Source organism: Podarcis cretensis (assembly GCF_951804945.1).
Source record: "Podarcis cretensis genome assembly, chromosome: 1".
In the NCBI taxonomy this organism is placed as follows: domain Eukaryota; kingdom Metazoa; phylum Chordata; class Lepidosauria; order Squamata; family Lacertidae; genus Podarcis; species Podarcis cretensis.
In genome coordinates, this window is record NC_137170.1 from 45,633,596 (window position 1) to 45,660,532 (window position 26,937).

The 26,937-nt window shown below is 40.0% G+C and overlaps 1 protein-coding gene across 1 annotated transcript; it reads right to left on the bottom strand.

The window, feature by feature from the left end:
- Positions 1-26,914, bottom strand: EHD4 (EH domain containing 4). The gene is made up of 6 exons (XM_079964824.1): positions 26,558-26,914; positions 15,862-16,038; positions 10,923-11,020; positions 8,966-9,378; positions 5,977-6,141; positions 1-4,126 (listed from the first exon to the last, which is right to left on the bottom strand). Exons 1-6 carry the CDS (start codon positions 26,788-26,790, stop codon positions 3,590-3,592), a joined length of 1,623 nt encoding a protein of 540 aa, XP_079820950.1. The 5' UTR covers positions 26,791-26,914; the 3' UTR covers positions 1-3,589.
- Between the last annotated feature and the right edge of the window lie 23 nt (positions 26,915-26,937).

Below are 26,937 nucleotides of genomic sequence, written 5' to 3' on the forward strand. Positions count from 1 at the left end.
TTTATTAAACAGCGAATTTTATTTCCCAGAACTGTTACACACAAAAAGGAGAAATCTTAAAAACATGTACAAAAATATATTACAGCGTCTGTAATGATTCGTGCAGATAATCAAAGTGCAACACCAATGAATTTAAGCTCTTGGGGAGAAAATTAATATTTCTACCAAGAGTTTTGTTATTTGAACCTTAGCAAACAAAAAGCAATAATATATATTCTCTTGATGACACTTGAAATATTTCACAGTAATATAAGGATTGGTCAATCATTGTTATTTATTTTTTAAGTGACCTGATCTTGGATCTATAAATACGTAACAATAATGGTATAGAAACTCTGATTAAATAAAGTGGTTCATATCCTTGAGGATGTTTAGAACTATTAGACTATGGAAAGAAAGCTAATTATAAACAGGTATAATGAAGATGACAATATTTGAGTGATAATGAAAAGGAGTTGAAGTGTGTATCATCAATGTAGGATGCAGCTCGCCACAAGGGAGATATGCATAAGGGCAACTCACAAAAGACTCTAGAAGCATGAAAAACGATGTCCAAATCAGTCATGTTTCATATTCCACTGATTCTTACACCAAGTATGAAGCCACATAAAGAGCCTCATAGATCAAAACTTCGGGTTCTTGAAATAATAAGGATCATAGCCAAAACAAGCAAACAAGTTTCATTATTTGTGTGACTTTACCTAAAACCGCAACTCTACCATGTTTAAAAGTCATTCAAAAATTCTGACACTGTAGTTAACAAAAAGATGGTTGTTTCGACTTAGCCGACTGAAATTGCAGCACATTTCAGTTACAAAACCTCTAAAATCACTGCAGGATAATAAATAACAGGAAAAATGATTTCATTGTGGGGAGAAAAAAAGATTTGAGGAAATTGCACAAGAAAAGCAGATGCTTAGATAAATACTAACTACTGTTCTAGAGAAAGACAGTGCAGCAAGAGACAGACACTTTTCTCCAGAACATGAGGTCAATTAAATATGAGTGAAATTGGATAACTTAGCTGTAAGAGAAATAATATATTCTGCCTACACGTGATGTAACAGATAAAATCTGATCTTGCAGTCTCTTATCTGCTAGCATTCAGTGACTTCAGTTTTCTTCTGAAAAGGTAATAAAGCATTGTCAAGACTCAAGGTGCAACAAGAACATGAACAAACTTCTTTCTGAAGTCTGGCCTCTTGACTCATTTGTCTTCTTTCCTTTCTCCCCTCCCCCCCCCCATCACCCTCCCCATTCTTTCTCCTATCCAATCACAATCCTGGCAAAAAAAAAAAAAATCCAACTATTTTGAAAACCATAAGCCCCAGAAAGCAAGAAGAACCCAAAGTTAGCCTATGCTACTTATCCCGAGTGATGTCTGTGCCTGTAAACAAAGAACACACACAAACCTGGTAGAAACAGAGCTGTTAGTTTGTTAATTGATTTCTCACTGAACTATAGCATTAACAGGATGCACTAAGATGATGATTACATCAGTCTTAATTTTCTCAGCTACTGTATAGGGATAGGCTGATCTCCACATACCACATGGAGGGGCCTTCTGCTTTTCAAGCAGGTCCAAAGTTTAATCCCTGACAACTCAGTTTAGAAAGATCTGAAGTTACTAGTTTGGGAAAGACCCTGCCCCAGACCCTGGAGTGACAGAATAGATAGCAGTAGATAATACTAAGACAGATGGACCAGTAATGTGTATAAGGCAGTTTCATATAAAGTGTGGAGATTTCTGGGTGACATAATTTGTTGCTCAGACTGAGTCCACAGGCATAAGTGATTAAGTCAATCAATAGTACTTTGCTGATGCAACAGGAGAAACTGACTCATTTGCTCTGTCTTTCATGAAAGGAAACCTACAGGCCTTTTGGCTAGACTGCTGTAGCCCTCCCTTGATGCATTCACTGTACAGGTTTCATGCCACAAGGCAGTCATAATCTAGTGGTGGTCCATAAATGAAAGAAGTGAAAATAACACTTTGTAGGTTAGAATATAAAGGAAGGTTTCCTGTGCATGTTAAAAATAAAGCCTTAGAATTAGTAGATCAAACTACTTTAACCTGTGCAAACTATAATCAGCTAATTTAAGTCACCTCACCCTCCACTGACACAAGCATATATATATATATTCTGCAAAGTAGCTCTGTCACGTATGCAGGTGTGTTTTCAGCAAAGTCGTACTTTGGGCTTAAGCCCTCCAAATGGACTTTTGCAAATCATCATTGCAGTGAAGTGTCAATATTTGTATATAATGCACGTTATTCTTTTTCTTAAAAAAACAACCAACCAACTACCAGGGGCTTCACAGTAATACAACAAAAATAAACTTATGGAATTCACTTCCACAAGATGTGGCAAAGGCCTCTGTATTTGATAGCTTGAAAAATGCCTAAGATAAATAGAGACTAGTTCTATCTAGTAGGCATGATGCTAAAAAAGAATCTCCATGTTTAGGAACAGCACACCTCCAACTAGCAGATGTGAAGGTAAACAATGCCGAGACTATTGCCTTCATGTCCTGACACTGGGTTCCACTGTTGGACCCTTGGCCTGATCCAGCAGGGCTCTTCATATATATGTATTCTACTTATACAGAGACAACAGTGATAACCTCTACAGTAGCTAAAGAGCTGTAAAATTTTACAAATGTCAATTTAAATATATGTAACTTTCAAATATAGTAATTTGTTGATTTTCTAAATACAATTACATATTTTTATGAAAGCTCTTTCCATGCATACATTCCCCTTTTCTCCTTCCCCAAACAAATACGACTTTGTAAAGAAACCTAGTCCAAGACAGGCTTTTAATTTTTGGTTAGAACAAAAAAAAAAAACTAAAAAAAAAAAAACTAAAATGAAGAGCATTCTTACAATCTCTAAATGGAATTGCAGAAGGTGGATTTTCTTTTCAAGTATCATTAGTGAACAAATTCCTGCCTCCTTGGAAGTGTAAAATGTTATATTTCCTTTTGAAGAATAAAGGTAGTTTTGCATTGTGTTATCAAAGTATTGTTTAGTATATAGTTGCAACTATTTTTACATCTGCTCAATCCCAGTTTAGTATTTTGATTGTAAACACGGTGGAAAAAAATGTCAAAAACCTTACCCACAAAAACCAGAAGGTAATTTTCAAAGGCACTTGTAAGAAACACTCCCCCTGCTGTCCTTTTACTAAGGTGCCTTCAGATCTATTAACATAGGTTTATCCCTGTGCTATGTTGCTAGTTCCTGTAAGGTGCACGGAATGCAGCATCTAAGTGAGGGCCACTTCAAATGACAGAAAGCATATGGAGCCTGTCATGACACATGCCATGACTATACATGTGTTTATTTTACAAGATATACATGTTGCACAAATGCACATATCAGAAAACTGCCACTAAGCATCGCTCCCCAGTGCATGAGGCACATGATAGCTTCTGTGCTTTTTCGTGTGCAAATGGTACCCATATAGGACAGATTCAGTGTTTGAAGTGGCCCTAAAATGCTTGACAAGAACCCTACCTTCAAGTGTGTTATACAATCTTTAACTGTAACAGGTACTGAACTTTTAACATTTTTAGAATGCGTTTATCACTGTGCTCCACGCAAAGGTTTTCTATGCGATGGAGGTACCAGATGGACAGGCAAGTTACTGGGGAGTTCATATCCCTCCAGTTTTATCTTGATAAGATGCTTTGCTAATGCAAATTCCTCCTCATCCAACATGCCATCGTTATCACAGTCAGCAAGCTTCCAGATTTTTCCCAGGACACTGTTGGGCAGTTTGGAGGTCAACATTTCCTTCTTTGCATTGGCCCCAGAGACTCTACCATTGACTGGCGAGAGAGTGTAAAAGATTTCATCATATATAGGTTTATCTTTGGCAACAATCCACTCCTCCTCGTCGGCTCCTTCCTTGGCACCTTCCCCATAGCCCTGGTCAAACGGTCCTACTGTGGTGCCATCAAATGCCCCACCTTGAACCTTCTGCGCAGGCGTGTTTCGCTCTTCCTGGCTCACCAGAGTCATGAGGTAGGCAACTTTGTTTGCCAGCATATTATCTACAGCTTCAATCAGCTTTGGCTTCAGAGAATGGAATTTGGTGAAGTCGTATCTCTCCAACTGCTCCTGTGAAATGGAAAAACAGTAATTGCAAGTAAGAACACTGTTCAACAATTCCTTGATAAAATTCTTGGCATCTGCCAAGTGTGAATAAGGATGAGTCCAGAATGAATGTTGCATGAAAGAAGCCTTCAATTTAGGAATCTGTGTCCATGTTTATAGTTACCCAGGCTGCACCATAGAAAAACAACACAAAAATATAGTTCTGTGAAATGCTTTAGATAGAAGGAAGCCAAGGTACTTGAAGAGAAACAACAGAGTGTTGACAGTAAGACTGTGTACTTACAAACCTTTACTCTGTACCAGCAAAGACACAGATATAATACTTCTTCACATAGTGCACATTTAAACTATGGAATTTGCTTGTGCAAGATGTGGAGATGGTAACAAACTTGGGAAGCTTTAAAAGGGGACTAGATAAATTCACAAAGGCTCAGGTTATCAATGGCTACTAGTCATGATGGCCATCCATGGACTACTCGCAGAACCAAGACAAGATGCCTCTAAATTGTCCTGGGGATCATAAGCAGATAGTGCTATTATACTCATGCCTTCTTTGTAGGCTTCCCATAGGCAGTTGCTTGATCACTGTGAGCACAGGAAATTGGGGCTAGATGGACCTTTGGTCTGATCCAGCAGGGCTGCTCTTATATTGCACCCCTACTTATCTATTTACTTTACAAAAGTGGCTCTCTTAGGGCTGTTCTTGCATAACAAAACCACCCTAAATTGATGTTTCCAGGCAGTTCTGGCACAGTGGAATCATCTAGTGTAAGTCACAGCTTGTCATGACACACATTTCAAATGGCTTCCAGTTTGTGGCCAAATTATGATCTGAAGAGGTGCCTGCATGTGAATCCAGAGAGAATCTTGCCACTCTGGGATAGCCTGCAAAAAAATCAGCTTACCACAATACAGCCACAACAATGGCTGTGTAGTCAGCCTTAATTACTGGATGATATTCTTAAAGATACACCTTTTTGTGCTTGTTCATGGAGTGACAGTTTCAGTTAGCAACTCATTTCTCAATTGTCTCAGCTGTTCTCTGTTTTAGAAGGGTATTGAGCAACTTGAAAAGAAACAGAGACATGACTAACTTTCTGGTGACATTCTCATAATCTACATACCTTTCAACGCCAAACTTGGAAGTTCTGCCATAAGCCCCAACACCACCAAATGCAGCTGCAGAGGCTACAATATCAAGTAGAAGACCAGTATGGGGAATGGGGCTTTTGACCCCTTACCCTTTCAGTAGCTCTCTCTCCCAAAGTCCCCCAGAGAGGGGGTACTGGTATCTGCAGCTACAGGGTTTTGATTTCCCCCACTACCTCTTGAGATCCCAGGGGGAAAAAACACTGGAGATAGGAGCTTTTAAAGCCTTTCCTCTCTTCCCTCTGCACAGAACTTCTGTTTCACATAAAGACACCACCACCAACCCAAGATAGATTTGTAAAGTAAAAAATCCCACTTCAAGGCAAAAAACTATATGCAACGCAGCATCATGTGTAGCTTGGCTCATGTGCAGTCCAGGCTTATGAAACCTGAAACAACAGCCATTTTTGAGCAATGCCTTATTAGTAATCCCACTGACGTGCCTTCTACATGGTCCTAATTTCGAGCCAGATTCAACTACGAGGTTACCTATTATCTGTGAGGATTAAAAAAAGGAGTGGGGGATAACTATGCATGACACCTTGAAAGGCAGGAAATAAATGTACTGAATAAACAAATTAAGTGCCTGATTTTCTTATACAATAGATAAAGCTGTTGTTGTTTTTTGATAGAGTTTTTTATGACAAAGCTGTGATTGAAATAATTAGAGGTAAACAAACTATCCATCTGTTGAGATACTGTACCTGCATTTTCTTGACTTCAGGGAAGTCCCCTGGTGAGATCTGGTACTGTTGCTGCAACTGAATATAAATCTCAGGTAGCTTGTTGATCAGTTCTTTCTTCTTATTTTCTTTTCCAAATACCGAAGGCATTTCCTTCTTCAGGTGACTAATGATATAAGCATGTACCTAAAACAGAACAGCAGGCGATTCAAGTTAGCAGTGATTTTCATGCCTCCTACCTCACAACAGATGTGAACAAGAAAAACCCTCAAGAGACACCAGTTTAATGTTTGTTGTATTGTACAAAATACACAAATACTAAACATTCCATATAACTGACACACTCATTTTAGCTTTGCAAAAACTGCTCCCCATCTCCAAAAGAAGAAAAAAAAGTCTCTTGAAGAAAGAGAGAAAAAAGTGGTAGCCAGGAAAACTACTGAGACGTCGCTTTGCAGCTTAGTGCAATTACAGGTGGCAGAGATGGCAGATAATGACTACGTTAAAGAAAGCTAGGGCCTCCTTAAGAGAAAGCATATTATTTGCTCATAAACATTTATGAATTTAACCTATGTGGTCGTCGTCGTCCCCCTCCAAAAAGGTACAAATCTATCAGTTAAAATGTCTGGTTTTGACATCAGTTTTAAGCCATAGTTCAACTTAGCTGTGCATGGGGCTAAAGCCATGTGCCTTTCACTCCTCCCCTGCTGCTGCTAGACTGCCAGGAAACAAGCCATGGTCAGGTTTAGTGTTACACCCAAAGCTGTGCTTGTGATTTGTCTTTCTCCAAACAAACCACAAGTTGTAACCAAGGTTTGTTCTTAGCTTTCTGCTTATGGTTTCTTTGCCCAGGTTCAGCTGTATTGCTAAGCCAGACCATAGCTTACTTAAGTTTAACTATGGTTTAAAGTGGCATGTGAGCAAGGCCAATGATATGGATTGAATGTAACCAAAATAGAAGTGTGTGTTATATATTTGCTGCCTCTGTATTTAAAGACCACCACAAAGAGATGCCATGAGGAAAGAAGAGCAGTTCCTGTCTATGAAAAATTAAGCTACTATTTATGTATCATACCTACCATGGACAGTAAACTGATTGAAATGAATCACTTTCAAAGTTTACTGAATATTCACTTTAGCAAGAACAAACCCTACAACCCTTCTTCCTATCCATCACTTAATCACCCATCTAATACAATGTGAAGCAGAAACATCAAGCATTTAACTACATAGAACAGACAAATACAGACATAAGGAACATAGAGAAGAACCAAGCAAAGATCAGAGAAAGCAAGCAAGCAAGAGTGAGCGAGCTACTGTAACAGAATGAAGGTGAGGATCCAATTAGGATGTAGTGATCAAGTGTGTGCAAATAAGCTTAAAACATGGTGTCTGTATATTATTTTTATGCAAATTATGACACTGATCCAGCAAGTTTCTACATTCTTACTGACTGTGATCCATGATAGAATGACAAGATTTTGATGCAAGGAGTATGGGAAGTCAAATGCTGAATGCCTTCAATAGTATTTCCCCCTGTCTCATTTAACCAAGTGCATTTCTTCAAAGCCCCCATTGTGCTTTTACAGATGAGGTTTTCAGCCTTCAAAGCATTTAAATATGACCTATCACACTGCGCACAAGGAATACCAGAGTGGCTGATAAAACCCTGAAGTTGATAGGGAGCTGACAACTGACTTACTCAATTATTCTAACATGATAGGAATTTCAAGAGTATGCTTAGGAGGCGAAGGCAACATCAAAATGAGAACCTACATAATGCTTTTGCTTTTCTATACAGTGGTGCTCCGCAAGACGAATGCCTCGCAAGACAAAAAACTCGCTAGACGAAAGAGTTTTCCGTTTTTTGAGTCGTTCCGCAAGACGAATTTCCCTATGGGCTTGCTTCACAAGACGAAACGTCTTGCGAGTTCTTGCGAGTTCTTTTTCCTTTTTCTTAAAGCCGCTAAGCCGTTAATAGCCGCTAAGCCGTTAATAGCCGCTAAGCCGCTAATAGCCGTGCTTCGCAAGACGAAAAAACCGCTAGGTGAAGAGACTCGCGGAACAGATTAATTTCGTCTTGCGAGGCACCACTGTAAAAGAAAACAAACACCCCAAAAAAGAAAGAAAGAATGTGGTGCTCTAAAAGAACTGCTGTATTGATTGGAATCCATTTAAGGTCATTTCAAACTTCCTTTTCAACTCTGTTTGCCACTTAGACAATTAACAGTTTGGCTTAGATTCAATGTTAAGCTAAGGAAGTTCAAGGAAGCAAAGTTTCACCTCTTACCCACGCACCCTTGCAGTCAGCTACAACACCCCCTCAAGCCCCACAAGACTGGGTGGGGTAGGGAGCATTGTCTAAAATTGGATCTTGATCCTAAGATAAAGATGTTTATAAAAGGAATATTTCCCATGCCCTCACCACCACCCCATCCCAGACTCTCTGGATGAGCTTTTGAGGAGCTGATGATGATTGGAGGAAGGAGGATGGATTGAGAAACTGTCCTTTCCTTTCACAGCTGTTGCACACTAGGTCAGAAGTTTCACTGGGTGTCCACTAAAATTTTCAAGATGTCTTTAGTGCTAAACCACTACCAGTTCAGACTCCACATATGGTTAGGATTTTTTGCCCCAATGTGCATAACTTTATAGCTGCTTACACTGAAACGGCATTTGCCATTTTAATGTTTATTCACCCAATTTGGAGAGATCTTTTGGAGTTCCCTGCAATCCCTTTTTGAATCGCAACCTGAAAAAATTGTTGTCATCAGCAATCTTTTTCTGTCCATCCCTAACTCTGAGTCATTTATGAACAAGTTAAGGACCACAGGTCCCTGTTTCCTTTCCTCCCATAAAAGTAAAACAATAATCACCTTGATTTAATACTGTCAGCTCAACTCACTTTACAGAGACTGTCCACTGCTGCACAGAAAGCAGAGAAGATAACAAAAAAGGCACTTTACCAAGAAGTGCTCAAGGAAAGCCAAGCTTTATCCCACAATTCTACCTTTGCAAGTCGTGATCTCTTGATAAGGTCATTCAGTTTTCTCACTGTTGCCTTTTGTGGTAGGTTCTGGATGTCCTGGAACAGATCTTGTGCTTCCACCTCAAACAGCTTTCGGTTCTCTGAGTTTTGCAGGGGCTGAGACCAAAAAGAGCCAATGTAGACACGCAACACCTCTGGAGTATTAATCACTTTCCCCAAAGACCACATGAGTGCTCCATAGACTCTCATTAACTGCTGGGTGTCTACTTGGTCAGCCTTATTCAACACAACCCGGATCTTGTCATCCTGACCCCGGAACGCTTTGATTGCTTCTGAGAACTCGTCAGAAATATCAAGTTTGTGGGCATCAAATAAGAGGATGATACGATCAACACGCTCAGCAAACCACTGCAGAACCTGACAGAAGTCATAGCCTGAAAGAGAAAGGGGGGAAAGAGAGGGGGGTATAAAATTGCTTAGACACTGCTTAGAATTATTTAGAAGTAATTTTAATTTTCTAACACAGGTACTTTGAGAAGAGTCTGGACATAATTTTAAAATGCTTGGGAAAACAGCAAGTTCAGCTGTTGCATTGGGGGCAAACTCAAGATACATTCAGTGAGACTGCTTGCAGGTTCATGCTAGCTTTGATGATTCAAAGGGTATTTTAAATCAAAAAATGTAGAACTTTTATCTGACAGAAATTCTCTCATCAGTTATTACAGAATTTCAAAGTAATATTTAATCATGCACCTAGTTCTCCTATTGAATTTTTTTAAAAAAATTGTCATTAATTTTGGCTGGATCACTTCCAACATAGTCACTGTTTTGAAATTAAATAAGAAACAGACCTTCTAAAACACACACAGAGAGAGAGAGAGAGAGAGAGAGAAAGAAAGAAAGAGAGAGAGAGAGAGAGAGAGAGAGAGAGAGAGAGAGAACCCTAGATTAGGAGATTTCCTGACAGATGGAGAGGTTATATGATATCACTGGCAAACCAGATATCAGCCAAGAAGAGGAAATGGTAGGAAGATGATAACTATGTAAGTGCTCAAGGAAAGCAGCTGGGTGGTCTTTAAAATAAACATTTTCATTTTGGAAAGCAAAGGCCTCTCTCTCTCGACTGATCCAACAAGTAAAATAGTGAAACTTCCACACACAGTTGACATCTAAGAGCTCCCTTGCATTTAACAATCCAACAGATTCTGCTTGAGTTTTGAAATTAATATTATCCTCCAGCCTGGCATTGGACAAAAATGCAAGGGGAACAGAAACTTCAAGTTTTATCTTGTGCTTCTCCAAAATAGAATAAACCATGGGCCTGGTTTGTTGGGTCAGGATGAGAAAAATCAACCATGAGCTCACATTCAGACATCACAACAAGCCAGAGTCTGGCTTGATTCCCAGCAGCTGTAGGAGTTGGGGAAGAGTAGCACTGCACATTAAATGACAGCTTGTTTTGAACTGTGGTTTAATATGACATGTGAACTGGATCACTGAATAAGCCTCCATGAGGAGGAACTATGATAACTGGGAGGTCAAGCATTGAAACAGACCTTTATTCTGCTACCAGTATATATTCTGTTGTCTCTTTGAAAAAATGAACTCTAGTTGTATAAAGATGAGGGCTGTGAGTTTTCACCTTATAGAAACAATACCAACTCATGTTCAACAGAATGCAAAACATGGATTTAATAAAACCTGGTCCCTATCTGTTCAGCAGGCGTTAGTTTAAAACAAGGCACCAGAGACTTCCAAGAATGTTAATGGACCATGCTGTCGCCAAGCTGATAGAGCAAGCACTCAAGAGATTAGCTGGATTAGGCTGTACAGCAAAACAGGTCACTAGTCCCTGCAATTATTTTTCTGCACTACTTATTTAATTAAGTGATGTTGTTTTGTTTGTTGTAAGTGCTCTGGGACGGGGAAAGAGTGGGACATACATTTTACTATAGATAAAACAAAGCAACAAGCTCACCTCTGCGTATTCGCTGTTTCTCTCCTGAAAGAATGCCGGGGCTGTCTATGATGCTAATGCTCTTCAGAACCTGATTGGGCAACTGAGCACACATGAACCTACAGAGAAAAACAAAAGGGCCTAGTTATTTTAATATTAGTTTTCAGACCTCTAGGAAAAGCAAGCAAATCCTTTTCTGTATCTGAACAACAAATGAGGGACCCCCTAAGTATATCAGATAACACTTCTGTTAGACTAAGTTATATACTTATATATATATGCCTGCTTCTTGGGATAAAAGCAATGACAAACCTAGACAGCATCTTAACAAGCAGAGACATCATCTTGCAACAAAGGTCTGTATAGTTAAAGCCATGGTTTTTCCAGTAGTGATGTATGGAAGTGAGAGCTGGACCATAAAGAAGATTGAGCGCTGAAGAATTGATGCTTTTGAATTATGGTGCTGGAGGAGACTCTTGAGAGTCCCATGGACTGCAAGAAGATCAAACCTCTCCATTCTGAAGGAAATCAGCCCTGAGTGCTCACTGGAAGGACAGATCGTGAAGCTGAGGCTCCAATACTTTGGACACCTCATAGAAGAGAAGACTCCCTGGAAAAGACCCTGATGTTGGGAAAGATGGAGGGCACAAGGAGAAGGGGACGACCGAGGACGAGATGGTTGGATAGTGTTCTCGAAGCTACCAGCATGAGTCTGACCAAATTGCGGGAGGCAGTGGAAGACAGGAGTGCCTGGCGTGCTCTGGTCCATGGGGTCACGAAGAGTTGGACACGACTAAACAACAAGAAGTTATATATGTTTATGGATATATGCAGAGAAAGAAACCACTCTGAAAGTTAAAAGAATGCAAGAGGAGGTTGTGGAGTCATGTGGACTAGCACCTCCCCTTCAGCTATACATGTGAGAAAGGGCTCTTTCATGTAGGGTTGCCATATTTCTAAAAGTAAAATTCCAAGAGTGAATATCCTGAGATCCCCCCCTCACATGGAAATACTCTACCATGCATACATTGGGAAATGCAGGGGGCACTTCTCATGCTCATTGAATGCATGGCTGGGTGTAACCCTTCTTACCACCCCACTACCTTGCAATATGTGAGGGGTGTTATTCTAAACTACCTTCCTGCCATACAAAAAGAAGAAAAGCCTTGCTGTATTATAGACATTCTCTTCTCTGTGATCAAGTAATGTCAGTACAAATGATCAGTTATCAAGACGGACTTGGTTCTTTCCTGAGAACATTATCTCAATACATACAGGATTTCCTATCAAAGCATCCTTGTACAAAAACAAAACCTATGGTTTAGGAAGAGCCATGCCACATAGAGAATAATCATTGGTTACGGTTATGACTTGGATGTGCTGAATTAATGCTACAATAAATATGAGATGGGCTAAGGGAAAGGGGGGGGGGGAATGACAGATCAGTTCATGATGGAGTGGGCATCTGGAGCCCAATTTCTCACATACCAACCACAGCAAGTAGTGAAGGAGAAGCAAGAGTAAGATTTCTTCCTCATTCTTGAAAGGGAAAAAAGTGACCAAAAACTATGAAAACACACATGAATATTGACAAATTCTAACCCATATCCTAGTTAAGAGAGTCTTTTTACACTGGTGCACAAGTTAAGGAAACACAGCAAGCAAAACATACCAGGTGGAGTAACGTATGCTGTTTAGTTTCATCCACTTTTAATACTGCTTTCCCCATTTTAAAAAATAATTCCTAGGGTGCAATCCTATTGGTTGTCCTTGTGCTGTTGCTCAAACAGAGATATCTGCTAACAGAAGAGAAGGGAAGAGGCGGCAGTTTTTGCAAATCCTTCTCCTCCTTGCAGCTCTCAATGATACTCACCCCACAAATCTGTTTTGGGGGATTGGCTGACCCTTAAGAACAGATTTTGCAGCATGCTCCAGGCTGCAGCAGGAGGAAGACATGGCAAAAATCTCTCACCCTCCTGTTAGCATGCACCTCTCACTGCATCTAAAGTTGGATGCAATCACTGATGTTTTGTATGGTGTGGGCTGCAGATTTTTAAAAATCAGATTGTTTAAAAAAGAGCTTTAAAACCAGATTTAAGATTGAACTGCGAAAAAATATGTTTTACAATGTATTCTAGAGAATGTGATTTTCCTCCTCCTGAGCTATCATATTTTCTGCAAAATCCTTTTGACTTCAGCTGAGTATTACTGGAAGCTAAAGAAGCCAGTATTAGGAGAAGACTGAGCTCTTTTATTCCAGCTAAACAATGACACAATGTTTAAAATTTTCCGGAAGCCAAGCAATGAAGAAGTAGGAGCAAGTTTTACAAGAAAAACAAGAACTGCAGTGATATAAGGAGATAGCACTGTGCAATACAGCTAAGCTATTTATAGGAAAGGGGATAAGGGCAGCAAAAAAGTAAAAAGTGGGAAAGACATTATAACAGCAGTATAAATGCAAGGTGTCTGAAGTTTTAATATAGATTTATTAAAATTAGCATTCTACAAACCTTTTGCAAGTGAGAAGCAGCCCTGTGTGACAATATGTTTAACAGCATCTATCTGATTGGAAAGGGCTAGGCGAGTTTGTTTCTATGTGCATTGGGAGAGAGGAAGAAACCCCACAGAGAATGACTGAAAACAACCAAAGCCAAAGAGGGGTGTGAGTACACTTGGAGAACAGGATGCACCCCACCCTTGTCTTCCCTTTCCCATTGCTCATGCCAAAAAAGCAGAACCAGAGTTGAGAAACTGGTTCCACATATTGGGGGTGGGGGTGCAATGGCGTGGGCCTGGGGAGGGGGTGAAGCGAAGCTAACAAAACTTAGCAGCGTTGCTTTGCTCCTGCCAGGGTAGCAGAATTGGAGCTTGTAGCTCCAACTCTGTTTCGATGTCAAGAGTGAGAGAGGTATGGAAAACATCTGCCTCACAATAATACTTCATCATAAAGCTCTCCCAGTCCCTTACTTATGCTGCCAGAAACAAACACACACAATGGTGACCAATGAACCCCTTTAGGGCTCTCCTTGATCAATGGGTGGTGGTGGAAACCTGAAGAACATTATGAACTCATTGGCATGCTGTACCTGCTGATAACTACAGGCAAAACAGAGTACCATGGTACTAAAAATGTAGCTTATCAGTCAAAACATCAATGCCCGCAGAGAGCAGCCAACATTTAGCAGATTAATGGCAGTAAAGTGAGATTGTTGTTGTTTAGTCGTGTCCGACTCTTCGTGACTCCATGGACCAGAGCACGCCAGGCACTCTTGTTTTCCACTGCCTCCCGCAGTTTGGTCACTGCCTTGCCGTGGCAAAGGGGCTTGAATAACTCAGAGAAGCTATGAACTATGCCGTGCAGGGTACCCAAGATGGACAGGTTATAGTGGAGAGTTTTGACCAAACGTGATCCACCTGGAACAGAAACTGGCAAGCCACTCCAGTATCCCTGCCAAGAAAACTCCATGGACAAAGTGAGATACAGAGCTTAAATTTATGTATTTAGGCATTCAAACTTCCAGGGTGTCTTATCTGGAGCAGCTCTGGAATTTGGCAAGCTAGAAAGCAAATACCTACAAACCATGCGAAGCCTGAGTCATTGCTATGGGAGTTGGTCTAATATTTTCACGGCCCTTTCCATAGTGTGAGGCTCACCCACAGCCAAGAGAGAAGTAGTTTATGGCTCCCACCCCCAAATAATATTCTTCTTGGCTCATTTATTCATTTTTCAAAGTTTTTCATTTACTATTTGGAAAGTTTTGAGTCATCATCCTTGAAGGTCTTCCAAACTCTTCCAGAAATCACTACCTGGAAGCTGTTTCAACCACTTAAATGGGTGCATTCAGAACTTACAAGGGGTACTGCGAATACAGCAGAGTAACAACAGAATGACAACTACTAATACGGTACAGATATAATGTGGAGCAGTCTTGCCCCAGTTACATCCGAGGAGTGCCCATTAAAGAAACCTAAGCACTAATATAGTTTGCATTTGGTCCCCCTTAAATATTGTACTTGAAAGTACTACATGGGGCTAGATAAAACTGCAATTCTTATTTACACTTAGAAGTCTCATTGTTTTCTGAAAAACCCACACATTAATTTCAGCATGCACCCAAACTTTGTGTTGGTCTTTACTCAGGGCTCTAAGGCAGTGCTGGAGAACCCCCAGCCAGCAGGCCTAATCAGGTCTGGGATGGGTCCCAATCTGGCCTTGTGAAGCCTTTTGCCACAGCTATGTCTGCCTGCCCCACACCTGACATCATATGCTGGTCCCACCCACCTGTCGAAAGCTTGCCCATAGGTGGACAGGAAGGCACTAGGGATTCAGGCTGTCATATGGATCCAATTCTCCACCCCTGCTCTACAAGGACATTCATTTTGTGAGCTTTTGCTTTAAAGGCATTAATATTAGATGTGCATCACAGCAATTCTAATAATGTAATTTAGTCTAACAGAAAGAAGTTTTCTTTTTAAAAAACACACAACTATTTTGATCACTTATTTTTCTACATTTCCCATGGGGGTAGGAGACAAATGAAAAGAAAAATGGTGAAGAAATAAACAAACAAACAAACAAACAAACAAACAAACAAACAATATGCAGCTGCCTCTCCACCATTGACACACACCTGCCATTATTTTAATCAAAACTAAGGAATGTAGACATAGCAAAAACGGCAGGGACAATCTGATCAATGGAAGAGGGCTGGACACATATTTAAGATCATACCCAATAATTTGTAATTTCTGGATTTTCTTGTTTTTAAAAACATTGAATTCAATACTTTGAGGGAGAAGAAAGCTTCATAGCTGCAGCCAACAAGCAACTCATACAATGAATACTTACAGTACTCCAGCACTCCATCTTGGGAGTATTCATTGAGTGCAATTCAACCCCAAGAACAAAACAAGTCTGCACACAGCATCAAGAAATGTTCTCCCACCCACCATTACTTACCTATTCAAGAATGCATTTCCAAAACGGCTGAGTTTGCGAAATGGCTTTTTAGGGTCTACTACAAGAGCATTCCCTGGAACACTCCCTTCAGTGTCTCCATACATGACAGCAATGAAGGAATCTGTAGTTGGTTCTGGACCAATCCTCATTCCTGGAAAATCCTGCTCCAACAGATACCTGTGGAATGGGAAATAAGAATACTAAAATTGAAACAATCAACAAACTGAGACACAAAATATGAAGGTCAACCCTTCTAACAGTAAGTAGGGAGATCAGTAGCCAACTCTCCCTGAAAGGGGATTTCTACAACTGTCACCATCACTGAGTCACCCACTATATTTCCACTTCTGTCTGCTGCAGGCTTCTAAGTTCACCATTATCTGCAAATAAAATCTAAGGAAGTGTACAGAAGCAAAAAAAAGGTTGGGCCCTACGGCTAGATGAAAGAGATTTGGTTAGTTAGCTGGTTGATCAAATTTTTGTAAAAGAATGGTTATGTATAAGAACGAAAGAGCCAACAACCCTTTAATCAATCAGGTTTGAAAGTTAGGCTGATTACAGAAACAAGTTAATTAACTATTACTATTATGAACTATTCATTCATTGTGTGAATGAAACTTACAATCATGCAATAGAACTTCCTTTCCTACCCTCACATGCCATGCACAAACCCCATCTGTTCTGGGGGCAGCCACAACCCTCTGGAGAAGATTTGGAGTGACATTTGGAGGGGGGGGGAGTTCCTTTGCTCAAGTAAAAGTTTGTTTTTCCTTTTATCCCAAAGTTGTTCCACCTGCACAATAACTAAATTGGATTCAACTCAATGATATTCTGCTATCTCATATAAATGCTATGCAATATTTCTGTAAATGTCAGCAATTTACTGAGCAAGTTCTTCTCTTGGATTTTATCCTGAAACAGCAGAATCAGGCAATTGTATCCAACCAGGTTGCGGATCAAATCTTCAGACACTAGCAGATTAAACTGATTTTTAACCTCCATGCAAGTCAATCAATATACCCTTCTTCCTGTTCACCTGATTACCAGACCAAGTCTTAATCTCCTTTGGTCTTTTCTAATCTTAAATTGTGCAATATGTAATAACAAACTTTTTTTTTAAGAAGTGGAGATATTTATTTTCTATTCAGCTATGTTTGCTCTTAAGTGCTGCACAGTTAGGGGACAAACCACTCTTTCTTCTGCCTTTGCTAAGAAGTGACACTATAGTGAAATGTTTAAAATTCGGCTGTCACCTGCATAGCAACATTTTTGCCTTATGGAGCATTTGATCATGGCCAACTAATAGGCAGACAAATAGCAATATTGAATGAATGAATGAATTTATTAATACGGTCACAGACCAGCGTCAACATACACAATATCACAGATCATAAAAAATATCAAGTATACAAGGGACAATATGAATATAACAAGGATTTAAATATAAAAATTAAAAATTAATTGTTATCATGCTCCCTGTAATTAACATTTGGGGGTTTGGTCATTATGGGGTACCACTTGCTTCCTGCGATTGATTGCAGACACACAAAATTTAGCTACATTTAATGTAGCAATATTGGACTAGTCAGTTGCCTAGGTTGCCAGGCCTAAAGAGAAAACATGTAAAAATCACTATGTTTGTTCAGTGTTTCCCTGAATGATATAATTCGCTTATTTTAGTAACATAAATGAAAAATTAACAGACTTTGACTGCCACAATAAAAGCTAGATGAATTCAATTATAGCTGGCATGCCAAGTAGCATTATTTCCAATCTGCTCTCAAATAAACCATGTGACAATTATTTTTCCACTACCCACATCCATAAACAATTACCTAGCAACATTTTATTGGGTTATCCATTTCCTGCTTTACACAGGGGGGAAATAAAGGCAGGATAGAAGATACGAGGAATTCTTTATTGTTGCAGGACAGAAATTCCGTATTTCTGTTGCACACTGTCAATAAAAGAAAAGCTTCAGCTCCTTGTAATTGTGCTCTATTAACTTTGTTCTTGATTTTAAAAAGCAGTCCACCCTCCCTGCTACATTTAGGCAACCATACTGCAACCAGTTTCACATGCTATCTGTGCTAATAGGCAATTCACTAAGACGTCAGCTCTGGGTGCTATAGCAGCAAGCCAAATTCAAATATTGGGAAAGGGAATGAATATTTAATTCCATGTATCATGGCGCATCATAGTGCAGCCATATTTAAAACACTGTGAAGAGTTCTGATCAACAAATTTCTAAGAGACACGGTACAGAAAAAGGCAACAAAAATGATTTAGGGGTTGGCGCCTGTGTTGTGTAGTGCTCAGTGTTCTATTCTACAATATGTCAGGCTAGGTAGGGCCTGGGAGACCAGGGTTCAAATCCTCATTCAGCCATGAACGTCACTGGGTGACCTTGGGTCAGTCACTGTCTCTTAGCCTACCTCACAGGTTTGCTGTGAGAATAATATGGGGTGGGAGGGAGAACTATTTATGCCATTCTGAGGTACTTGGAAGAAAGGTGGGATATAATAAATACGAAAAAATAATAATAAGAAAAAATAATCTTCCCTGTGGAAGAAGACTGAGCAAGACAGGTCTTTTTTCATTTAGAAAAATATATAAATATAGATAAAATATAGATAAATATGTACATGGTTAGGAATGATATATTTGGAATGGATACAGAATATGAAAGAAGCTAATGAAAAACTAATAAAAATAATAAAAACAGCATCAACTGCTACGGAGCTCAAGTCGACGCTACTACTAACGGAGATGCCATTTTTTCCTCCTCCACAGAATATGAAACATTTCCTTCATTACACCTCATGTAAGTACTTTATGGGATTAATTAACCACCACATAGCATGATAAACATTAGTCTCCCCCCCCCCCCCCGATTTTTTTTTTAATTAAAAGTCTTAGGATAAACCAAGGGATACTGAACAAAAACATCATGTACTTGAAACAGTTGATCTCTCACTCGTAATGTGTGAACAGTTCTGCCACCTGTGTACTTCCCAAGGTATATGGCTAACCAACGTTGGAGAGAGAATGCTAGACAAGATAGACCTGTGCTCTGATACAGCATTTCAGGCTGCAATCCTAAACACATTTAATAGCATTTAACTCAGCAGGACTTACTTCCAAGTAAATACGCACAGGACTGCACTGTTACTAACTTGAACTAAATTGCTCCATATCAGAGGTTTGCGAACCTAGTGCCTTAAGAAGTACACACACACACACACACACACACACACTACCATCTTCCTTCTCAACTTTCAAATTGCTCATAAAAAATAGAGGCAGAGTACAATAAAAGCGGACAAAAGTGAATTTTCCCCACTCCACTCTGTTATATTATTAACACAGGAAAAGCAAGGATTTATGTGGCCAGTAGGTATCAGCAGAGCAAAAGTTCAAAGGCATAGAGTGATATACAGGAAGGCTATTTTAAGATAGTCTGCAAAATGTAGAGCAGTTCACACAACAGACATCCTGAGGATATTTGAAGATTGATTCTTTGTCTTCTGCTCACATTTCATTCCCACCCCCATCCTCTTTCAGCTCAATGGAGTCATTTTTTTCCTGAAGCCCAGTTCAATTTGAGCTTCAAACTAGAGCAGTGCTAAGTGTTATCCTTAAGCCCCCGCTGTGGTAATCACAGAAGTCCTTTTCAAACTCCACTCTGGGGAATGTTGGGGTAAGTTCATCAGGGAATCCACAGTGGGAAGAATCTGTAATGCTAGACAAGCCTTCCTGCACTTGCTCAGTCGCAGCAGAAGGTATGGTGTGTCCCAGGTGGAATGTTAATTCACACAGGACAATGATGAGGCCCAGTTAAGCCCAACCAGTGCTCCACCTAAGTCAACCATGGAATGCCTACTCCTAGGAAGTCATAAAAGGGCAAGTGAAAGGAAGCACATAGACTGCTGTAAAAGAGGAAGAGAGGGAAGGGGGTGGGGGAAAGATGTGGGGATGGGGGGGGGTAACTTGGTGACAATTAGGAGGGGAAAGAGAAACTGAAGACAGAACCTTAGGAATAAAAAAGAAAGACAGCAGAAAAGGCATCAGGAAGCAGAGGAAGAGCTGATTCAAGCTATCATATTTTGTGTCATAAGCTTGTCTGAATGTGGTCAACATGGGCAAGAGAGCCAATAGACTGAAATGAACTTATGGCTAGTTAAAAACAACTTAATGTAATAAAAGGGCTTGAGGCTAACTTCATTTGTACTTTGGTTTATTCTAATTGTTAAATTATTGTTTGTATTAACTCTTTTAAGCTATAAGAAATATTGCTCATATCCATTACACTCTAGAGAGGTTGCCAACCAGCCATCCTCCTATTCATAACTAAAAGCTGCACAATGAAAACACTTCTAATACACAGAGGTTCCATCACAGACAGGCAGGCAGGCAGAGGTTCGCAGCCCACTATGGAAAGGTTATCCTGAAGGGGAAATATTTGAAAACAACCAGTCTGAAGCATACTTGCTTCAGCAATATGGAAATGCTTCACTTGCACTGCTAGGCTTCTAGGATGAGATGAATGCATAAATTGTTCTGATGGGCAGTGCAGAGCAACAGGGCCGATCTCTTTCCTCTGTTATGAGCACTCCACCCTGAATTACCAGGCTAAAAACTATTTTTGACTTACAAGCAAAAAAGAAAAAAGGGGGGGAAAGCAAATCCTGTGGTACTAGATTTGCTGAAGAGTAGAAATCCTGTTTGAAATAAAACACATGACATTTGAAGCCAGTAAGGAAGAATAGAAAGTGAGGAGGTTAAGGAGCGCATGAAATCTCAGCAGAAGTACAGCGAAATGTGTGCACTCTCTGTTCTGCCTCACAATCAGACTAAAAAGGTCAAATAGAGAAAACTGTTTCATACTCCTTTCTCCACATTTTACATACATGAAATCACAGAGGAGAAATACCATAAACTGGAAAGTGCATGCAACAAACCAGGAAATATTTATGTGATTATGCCTTCTGGTAGAAGCATAGCCACAATCAACCCACACATGTACTGTCTGGTTCACAAACTAACCTTTCTCTGTACAATCAGGGAGTGAGGAGAGAAGAGGTGAGCAACTACAAGGGATATGATATTTCTGGTGGTGGCATATCAGATTCTTAATCTCAGTTACCTGGCGCATAACCCAATGACCAGGTTAGAACAATTTTGTTTCTCCAGGCTTCTAATTGGCCATTAAATAGTTTGCTGCTTCTGAACAATGCTTTTTTGGTTTTGGTTTTGAAGGCTGACTGGTTATTCAATGCCCCACCTACATACAAATCATCGAAGTCATTTTCAGAAACAACAGAAGCTACATGCTCCGTGTATCATTCCCCTGAGCTGACTGTGAAAAAGTGAACAAATAAGAATGGTCAAAATACCCAAAAAGCATTTTTAGAAGAGAATAGAGTGGAGTGTCTAGATTTTCCAGATATTCACATATATCTTGTGGCACTAGATAGCTGAACAACTGTTACTTGCATAGCTTTACAATAAAGACAAATTACATTGCACTTTTGTTTGATGTGAATATCTGTTAAAAAGAAAACACTTTATGAAAGAAATGTCTATTTGTTTGCAAACTAGTAAGGCAAACTGGAATTCTATATAATTCAAAAATGTCTTACAAACAAATTGATATTAAAACTAATTGGTCGAAATCTTATTCCATTAATGCCTACAGTTACCTTTGCAATAATTTAAAACGAACATTTCAGACAAGTTACAAGTCTGAGCAGTGTGTTGATAAATGAAAGAAGAATGCAACTAAGTAATGTACAGTATAATGCATATATAATGTAATGTGTAACATATACAAATTGTTCAGTTGTGTTTTTCCTGTACAAGGAAAAGTAAAAAGGAAGGAAGGGAATTTCCCAGAAATAAAAGTATTTGTTCTACATGAATTTTAAGTTCTGTCTGTAAAATAACCTAGTTATTAGGGTTTGGAATTAAAAATTGATATTCGTTTCGAAACTGTCTAAGCAAACACTGAGGAAGAAAACACAGCTATAGGAGAAAAACACAATAGCAGAATCATCTTTGTGGTCTGAATTCAGGAAAGCTGTTACTGCAAGTGTACTGTACAGCTTTGGAATGTAAAGAAATTCAAATATGTGGTTTAAAGGACACTTTTAAAAAAATCCTGTTACATAATTTCAGTCATCAATATTGTACACTCTTCTGCACAGCAGTAGGCATTCCTTATTGTATCCATCACAACAGCACCTACAACCTCAAGGTCACTATTTTCCTTAACCACCTCCCTTTCCTTCAACATCTTTACATCTATTTTTTTAAAAATAGTATTTATTCAAATTTTAAAAATTACAAAGATAAAGAATAAAAAGACAAAAAAAGAAAAATAAAAAAGACAGAAAAAACACAGACAATTGACAAATAAAGAGAAACAAATCAAGCCTTTACATAACTTTCTTTCTTTTGCTTACTTCCTTGACCTCCTCACACCTCCCTTTTTTGTATTCTAGTTCAATTAGATGTTTCAGCAAATCCTTTCCAACTTTGTTTTTATCCTAATAATTTATCTTAATATACTGTAATTCACGTCTTTCACCAATTAAAAAGTCAATTTTAACCTAATCCTTTATATCATTTCTGCTAAAACCACATTACTTCATTCCAACAACCTTCTAACATTCCTTAATTTTACAATGTTTCTGTAGATAGACTTTAATTTTTTTCCAATCTTCTTCCACCGACTCTTCACCTTGGTCTCAGATTCTGCCAGTCATTTCTGCCAATTCCATATAGTCCATCAACTTCATCTGCCATTCTTCCCGGGTGGGTAAATCTTGTGTCTTCCAATACTTCGCGATGAGTATTCTTGCTGCTGTTGTTGCATACATAAAGGAAGTTCTGTCCTTCTTTGACACCAATTGGCCGACCATGCCCAGGAGAAAGGCCTCTGGTTTCTTCTGAAAGGTATATTTAAATACCTTTTTCATTTCGTTATAGATCATCTCCCAGAAAGTCTTAATCCTTGGGCATGTCCACCAAAGGTGAAAGAATGTACCTTCGGTCTCTTTACATTTCCAACATTTGTTATCGGGCAAATGATAAATTTTTGCAAGCTTGACTGGTGTCATGTACCACCTGTACATCATTTTCATTATATTGTCTCTTAAGGCATTACATGCCGTAAACTTCATACCTGTGGTCCATAACTGTTCCCAGTCAGCCATCATAATGTTATGTCCAACGTCTTGTGCCCATTTAATCATAACAGATTTAACCGTTTCATCCTGGGTGTTCCATTTCAACAGCAAGTTATACATTCTTGACAAATTCTTAGTTTTAGGATCTAACAGTTCTGTTTCCAATTTTGATTTCACCACCTGAAAACCAATTTTCTTATCCAAATTATAAGGCTCCATTATTTGGTAATAATGAAGCCAATCCCGTACTTTGTTTTTTAGTTTTTCAAAACTCTGCAGCTTTAATCTGTCTCCTTCTTGTTCCAAAATTTCCCAATATTTCGGCCAGTTGGCCTCCATATTGAGCTTTTTCTGAGCCTTTGCTTCCATTGGTGACAACCACCTTGGAGTTTTATTTTCAAGCAAATCCTTATATCTTATCCAGACATTAAACAGTGCTTTCCTGACAATATGGTTTTTAAACGCTTTATGTGCTTTGACCTTATCATACCACAGGTATGCATGCCAACCAAATACATTATTGAACCCTTCCAAATCCAATACGTCAGTGTTTTCAAGAAGTAGCCAATCCTTCACCCAACAAAATGTGGCTGATTCATAATATAACTTAAGGTCTGGCAGGGCAAATCCACCTTTTTCTTTAACATCCGTTAGTATCTTATATTTTATTCGAGGCTTCTTGCCCTGCCAGACAAATCTAGAAATATCTTTCTGCCACTTCTTGAAACAGTCCATTTTGTCCAAAATTTGCAATGTTTGAAACAAAAACAACATCCTTGGCAATACATTCATCTTTATCGCAGCAATTTGGCCTAGCAATGATGACTTCAAATTTGACCATATTTCTAAATCCTTTTTCACTTCCATCCAACATTTTTCATAATTATCTTTAAATAAGTTCACATTCTTAGCAGTCATATTAACCCCTAAGTATTTCACTTTCTTAACCAATGTTAATCCTGTCTCCTTCTGAAACCTCTCTCTCTCAATCATTGTTAGATTTTTCTCTAAAACCTTAGTTTTCAGCTTATTCAACTTAAAACCTGCTCAACATCTTTACATCTAATTGCCCTTAGGTGTTGAAAGCAAAATTGGAAAGTTTTGTGGTACCTTAAAGCCTAACTAATTTATAATGGCATGACTAAAGTCCATGTCATTTGTTAGTAATGCATGTGCTATTGTCACAAGACAAAATACTAACACGTCTTCTCCTCTAGAAGACATTTGTAAGTGGAATTTTTTTTGCAAGTTAAGGCCTATTAAGAAAAACTTCCTGGGATATTTACCTATGGGGTGTAGCACTGACTTTGTGAAGGTAAATATTAAAGCTCAGGATAACTGGACAATGAGATGTCAGAAAGGTAAAATGCTGAAAGGGCTACACTCTGATCTACCAACCAACGGATAAGAAGCCTCAAGCATGGGAACCAAATGTGACCTTCCAGGTCTCTTTCTCTGGCCTCTGAGATTCTCCCTCACTGACCCTGTTTCACACCTTCTTGAGTGTATTTACCTGGCTAGAATATGTCCTTGAACTATGACAATGTATCTTGCATTGGTTAGTACACACATTGGGGCTCTTTTTCAGCCAATGGGGCACAATCCCTTCTGTGCAACCTTCCAGAGCTTGTAAGCTGTTGGTGGGCAGGGCGAGAAGCAAAGCTGGAAGAGAAAATATATCTGAATTTTACTTTTATGCAGTAGACTAGTTTCCATGCACATGCACCAAAAAAGAGCCCTCACGTGTGTACTAACCAATGAGCTATGTGGGACTAAAGAAGAGGGAATGTCTGCAGTGAATATTCACCACAGCAAGGGAGAGCACTAACAGGATTAATATCTAGGAAAATTAGAGATTACACAGCATCAGCTGTTATGGAATATTTGGTATGCAAGCATCTGTGAAGCGGGACTAGTTTGGTTCCAGAATCCCTACATGTCATGACAAAAAGAAAGGTATAGCCCTGCTATGCAAACTGAATCAAAGTAGAGATCCAGTTAAGCGTAATACTGAAAAAAGCACAATACTTAATAGATGGTGAAGGAAGATGCCCAATTTGTGAGGAGGCGCAGACTGGATTAAGTACTGCCACTGTTTAACAATAAGAGCTAGTACAGCCCATATACTCTCAACCTGAACTCTTATTAGTCTGCAGAATGGGAACATTATTTTACAGGTTATTTGGAAAGATGAATTATACTTGGATTACCAAGCATTAAAAATATTAGTGGGCTGGCCTGTGCTGTTCACTCAAACAGATAGAATATGGTAGTTACCCAGCAAGACCCTAACAATAGAACAGACAGAACACTGAAGCTTATCCTAGTTCAACACACTGCCCAAAAAGGGAGACATATCCACACAGATACAATCATCAACACATTCACAACACGGCAGTGATGAGGAGCGGAATGCCTCTCAAGTTCACCTATGTGCCCAGTTAGGCTGGCTGAGATAAACAAGAGAACTCATCACCACTCGCTACTACAGACCCTTCTTTTGAAATTCACCAAACCTCCACATCTTATGGCCAGTTCAAGTATTTGCTATCATAGTTAATAGCATATATACATTGGGGTTTATAACCTCATGCCTTCCAAATCATGACCGATCCAAGGATGTTATCATTGTTTACTGAATTTTCATCCTGCCCTTCCTTCCAAAGGAGCTCAGCAACCACTGAAGAGATTAAAAATACCGCTATAAAACAAAAACGTATCTAAACATTTCCAAAATGTGGCAATATACATACAAGCACAATTCACAGGGTGCTTACTTTATTTCTCCCCACTTTTATGACAGCGGTGGATAACAGTAATCAAGTGGACCCCACAGCAAAGGAACAAACAAACCCCTACAACCCAAACTTGCTAATCATTTTTGGAACTAATAGGCAAGGTGCAATGGTTCAACTAGGCCCAGGTTTAAATTCCCACTTGACCACGAAATCCTCTCGAGTTTCCTTGGGCGAGTCACCTCCTTTCGCCATAACCTACTTTACAGGGTTGTTGTGAGGACAGATGGCGAAGGCCACCTTGAGCTCTCTGGAGGAAAGAGAGGCTATAAATATAAAGGACAATATAACAAACTTTGGCAGGTGTCACTTTTTCAAATGACTGTGGGGCAATGACCTGGAAGTTAGTCATATTTGAGTTACTTGCTCAGAAATGACAAGAGGGTTGCCTCACCCCTCCTGCACTTCCAAAGGCAGGTCAAGGAGACACCGAGCAGCTGAAAGATTTCCCACTTGTGGTTGCAGGCACAGGAGCCCAGCCAAGGCATGTGGCGGACCTTATAAGAAGACCTCCATGTACATACATACACAAGAAGGAGGAGGAGGAGGAGGAGAAGCAGCAGGAAGCGCCTGGGGCTTCACAGAGGGAGATGGGCCAGTTTGGGCCAGAAGGGAGACGTGCGTGCCTGAGCTGACGCGCCCTTCGCCGCCTGGCGAGGCCGGGAGGCGTCTCCCCCAGGCGGGGAGCGCGCGCGCGCGCGCCGGACCTACCGGATGAAAGTGGTCTTGCCGGTGCTGTACTGGCCCACGAGGAGCACCATGGGCTTGTTCTCGAAGTCGGCGGGCTCCAGCGCGGGCGAGTGGAACTCGTGGAAGTGGTAGTGCTCCTCCAGCGGCAGCAGCTTCTTCGCGTAAAGCTCCTTCAGGCCGCCCGTCACCGTCTCCACCACGTCCTCGCCTTCCCCGGGCCGGTGGCGCCCGCCTTGCTTCAGCCAGCTGAACATCTCGACCGCCTCTCGCAGCAGTAGTAATAGTAATAGGACGCAGCCGCCGTCCACTCGCCTCGCCGCTGCCCGCACTGGAAGGCCGAGCCGGCAGACGGCGAGCCCCGCCCTTCCTCCCCGCTTCCGTGCCTTCCGCCCTCGCTCTGC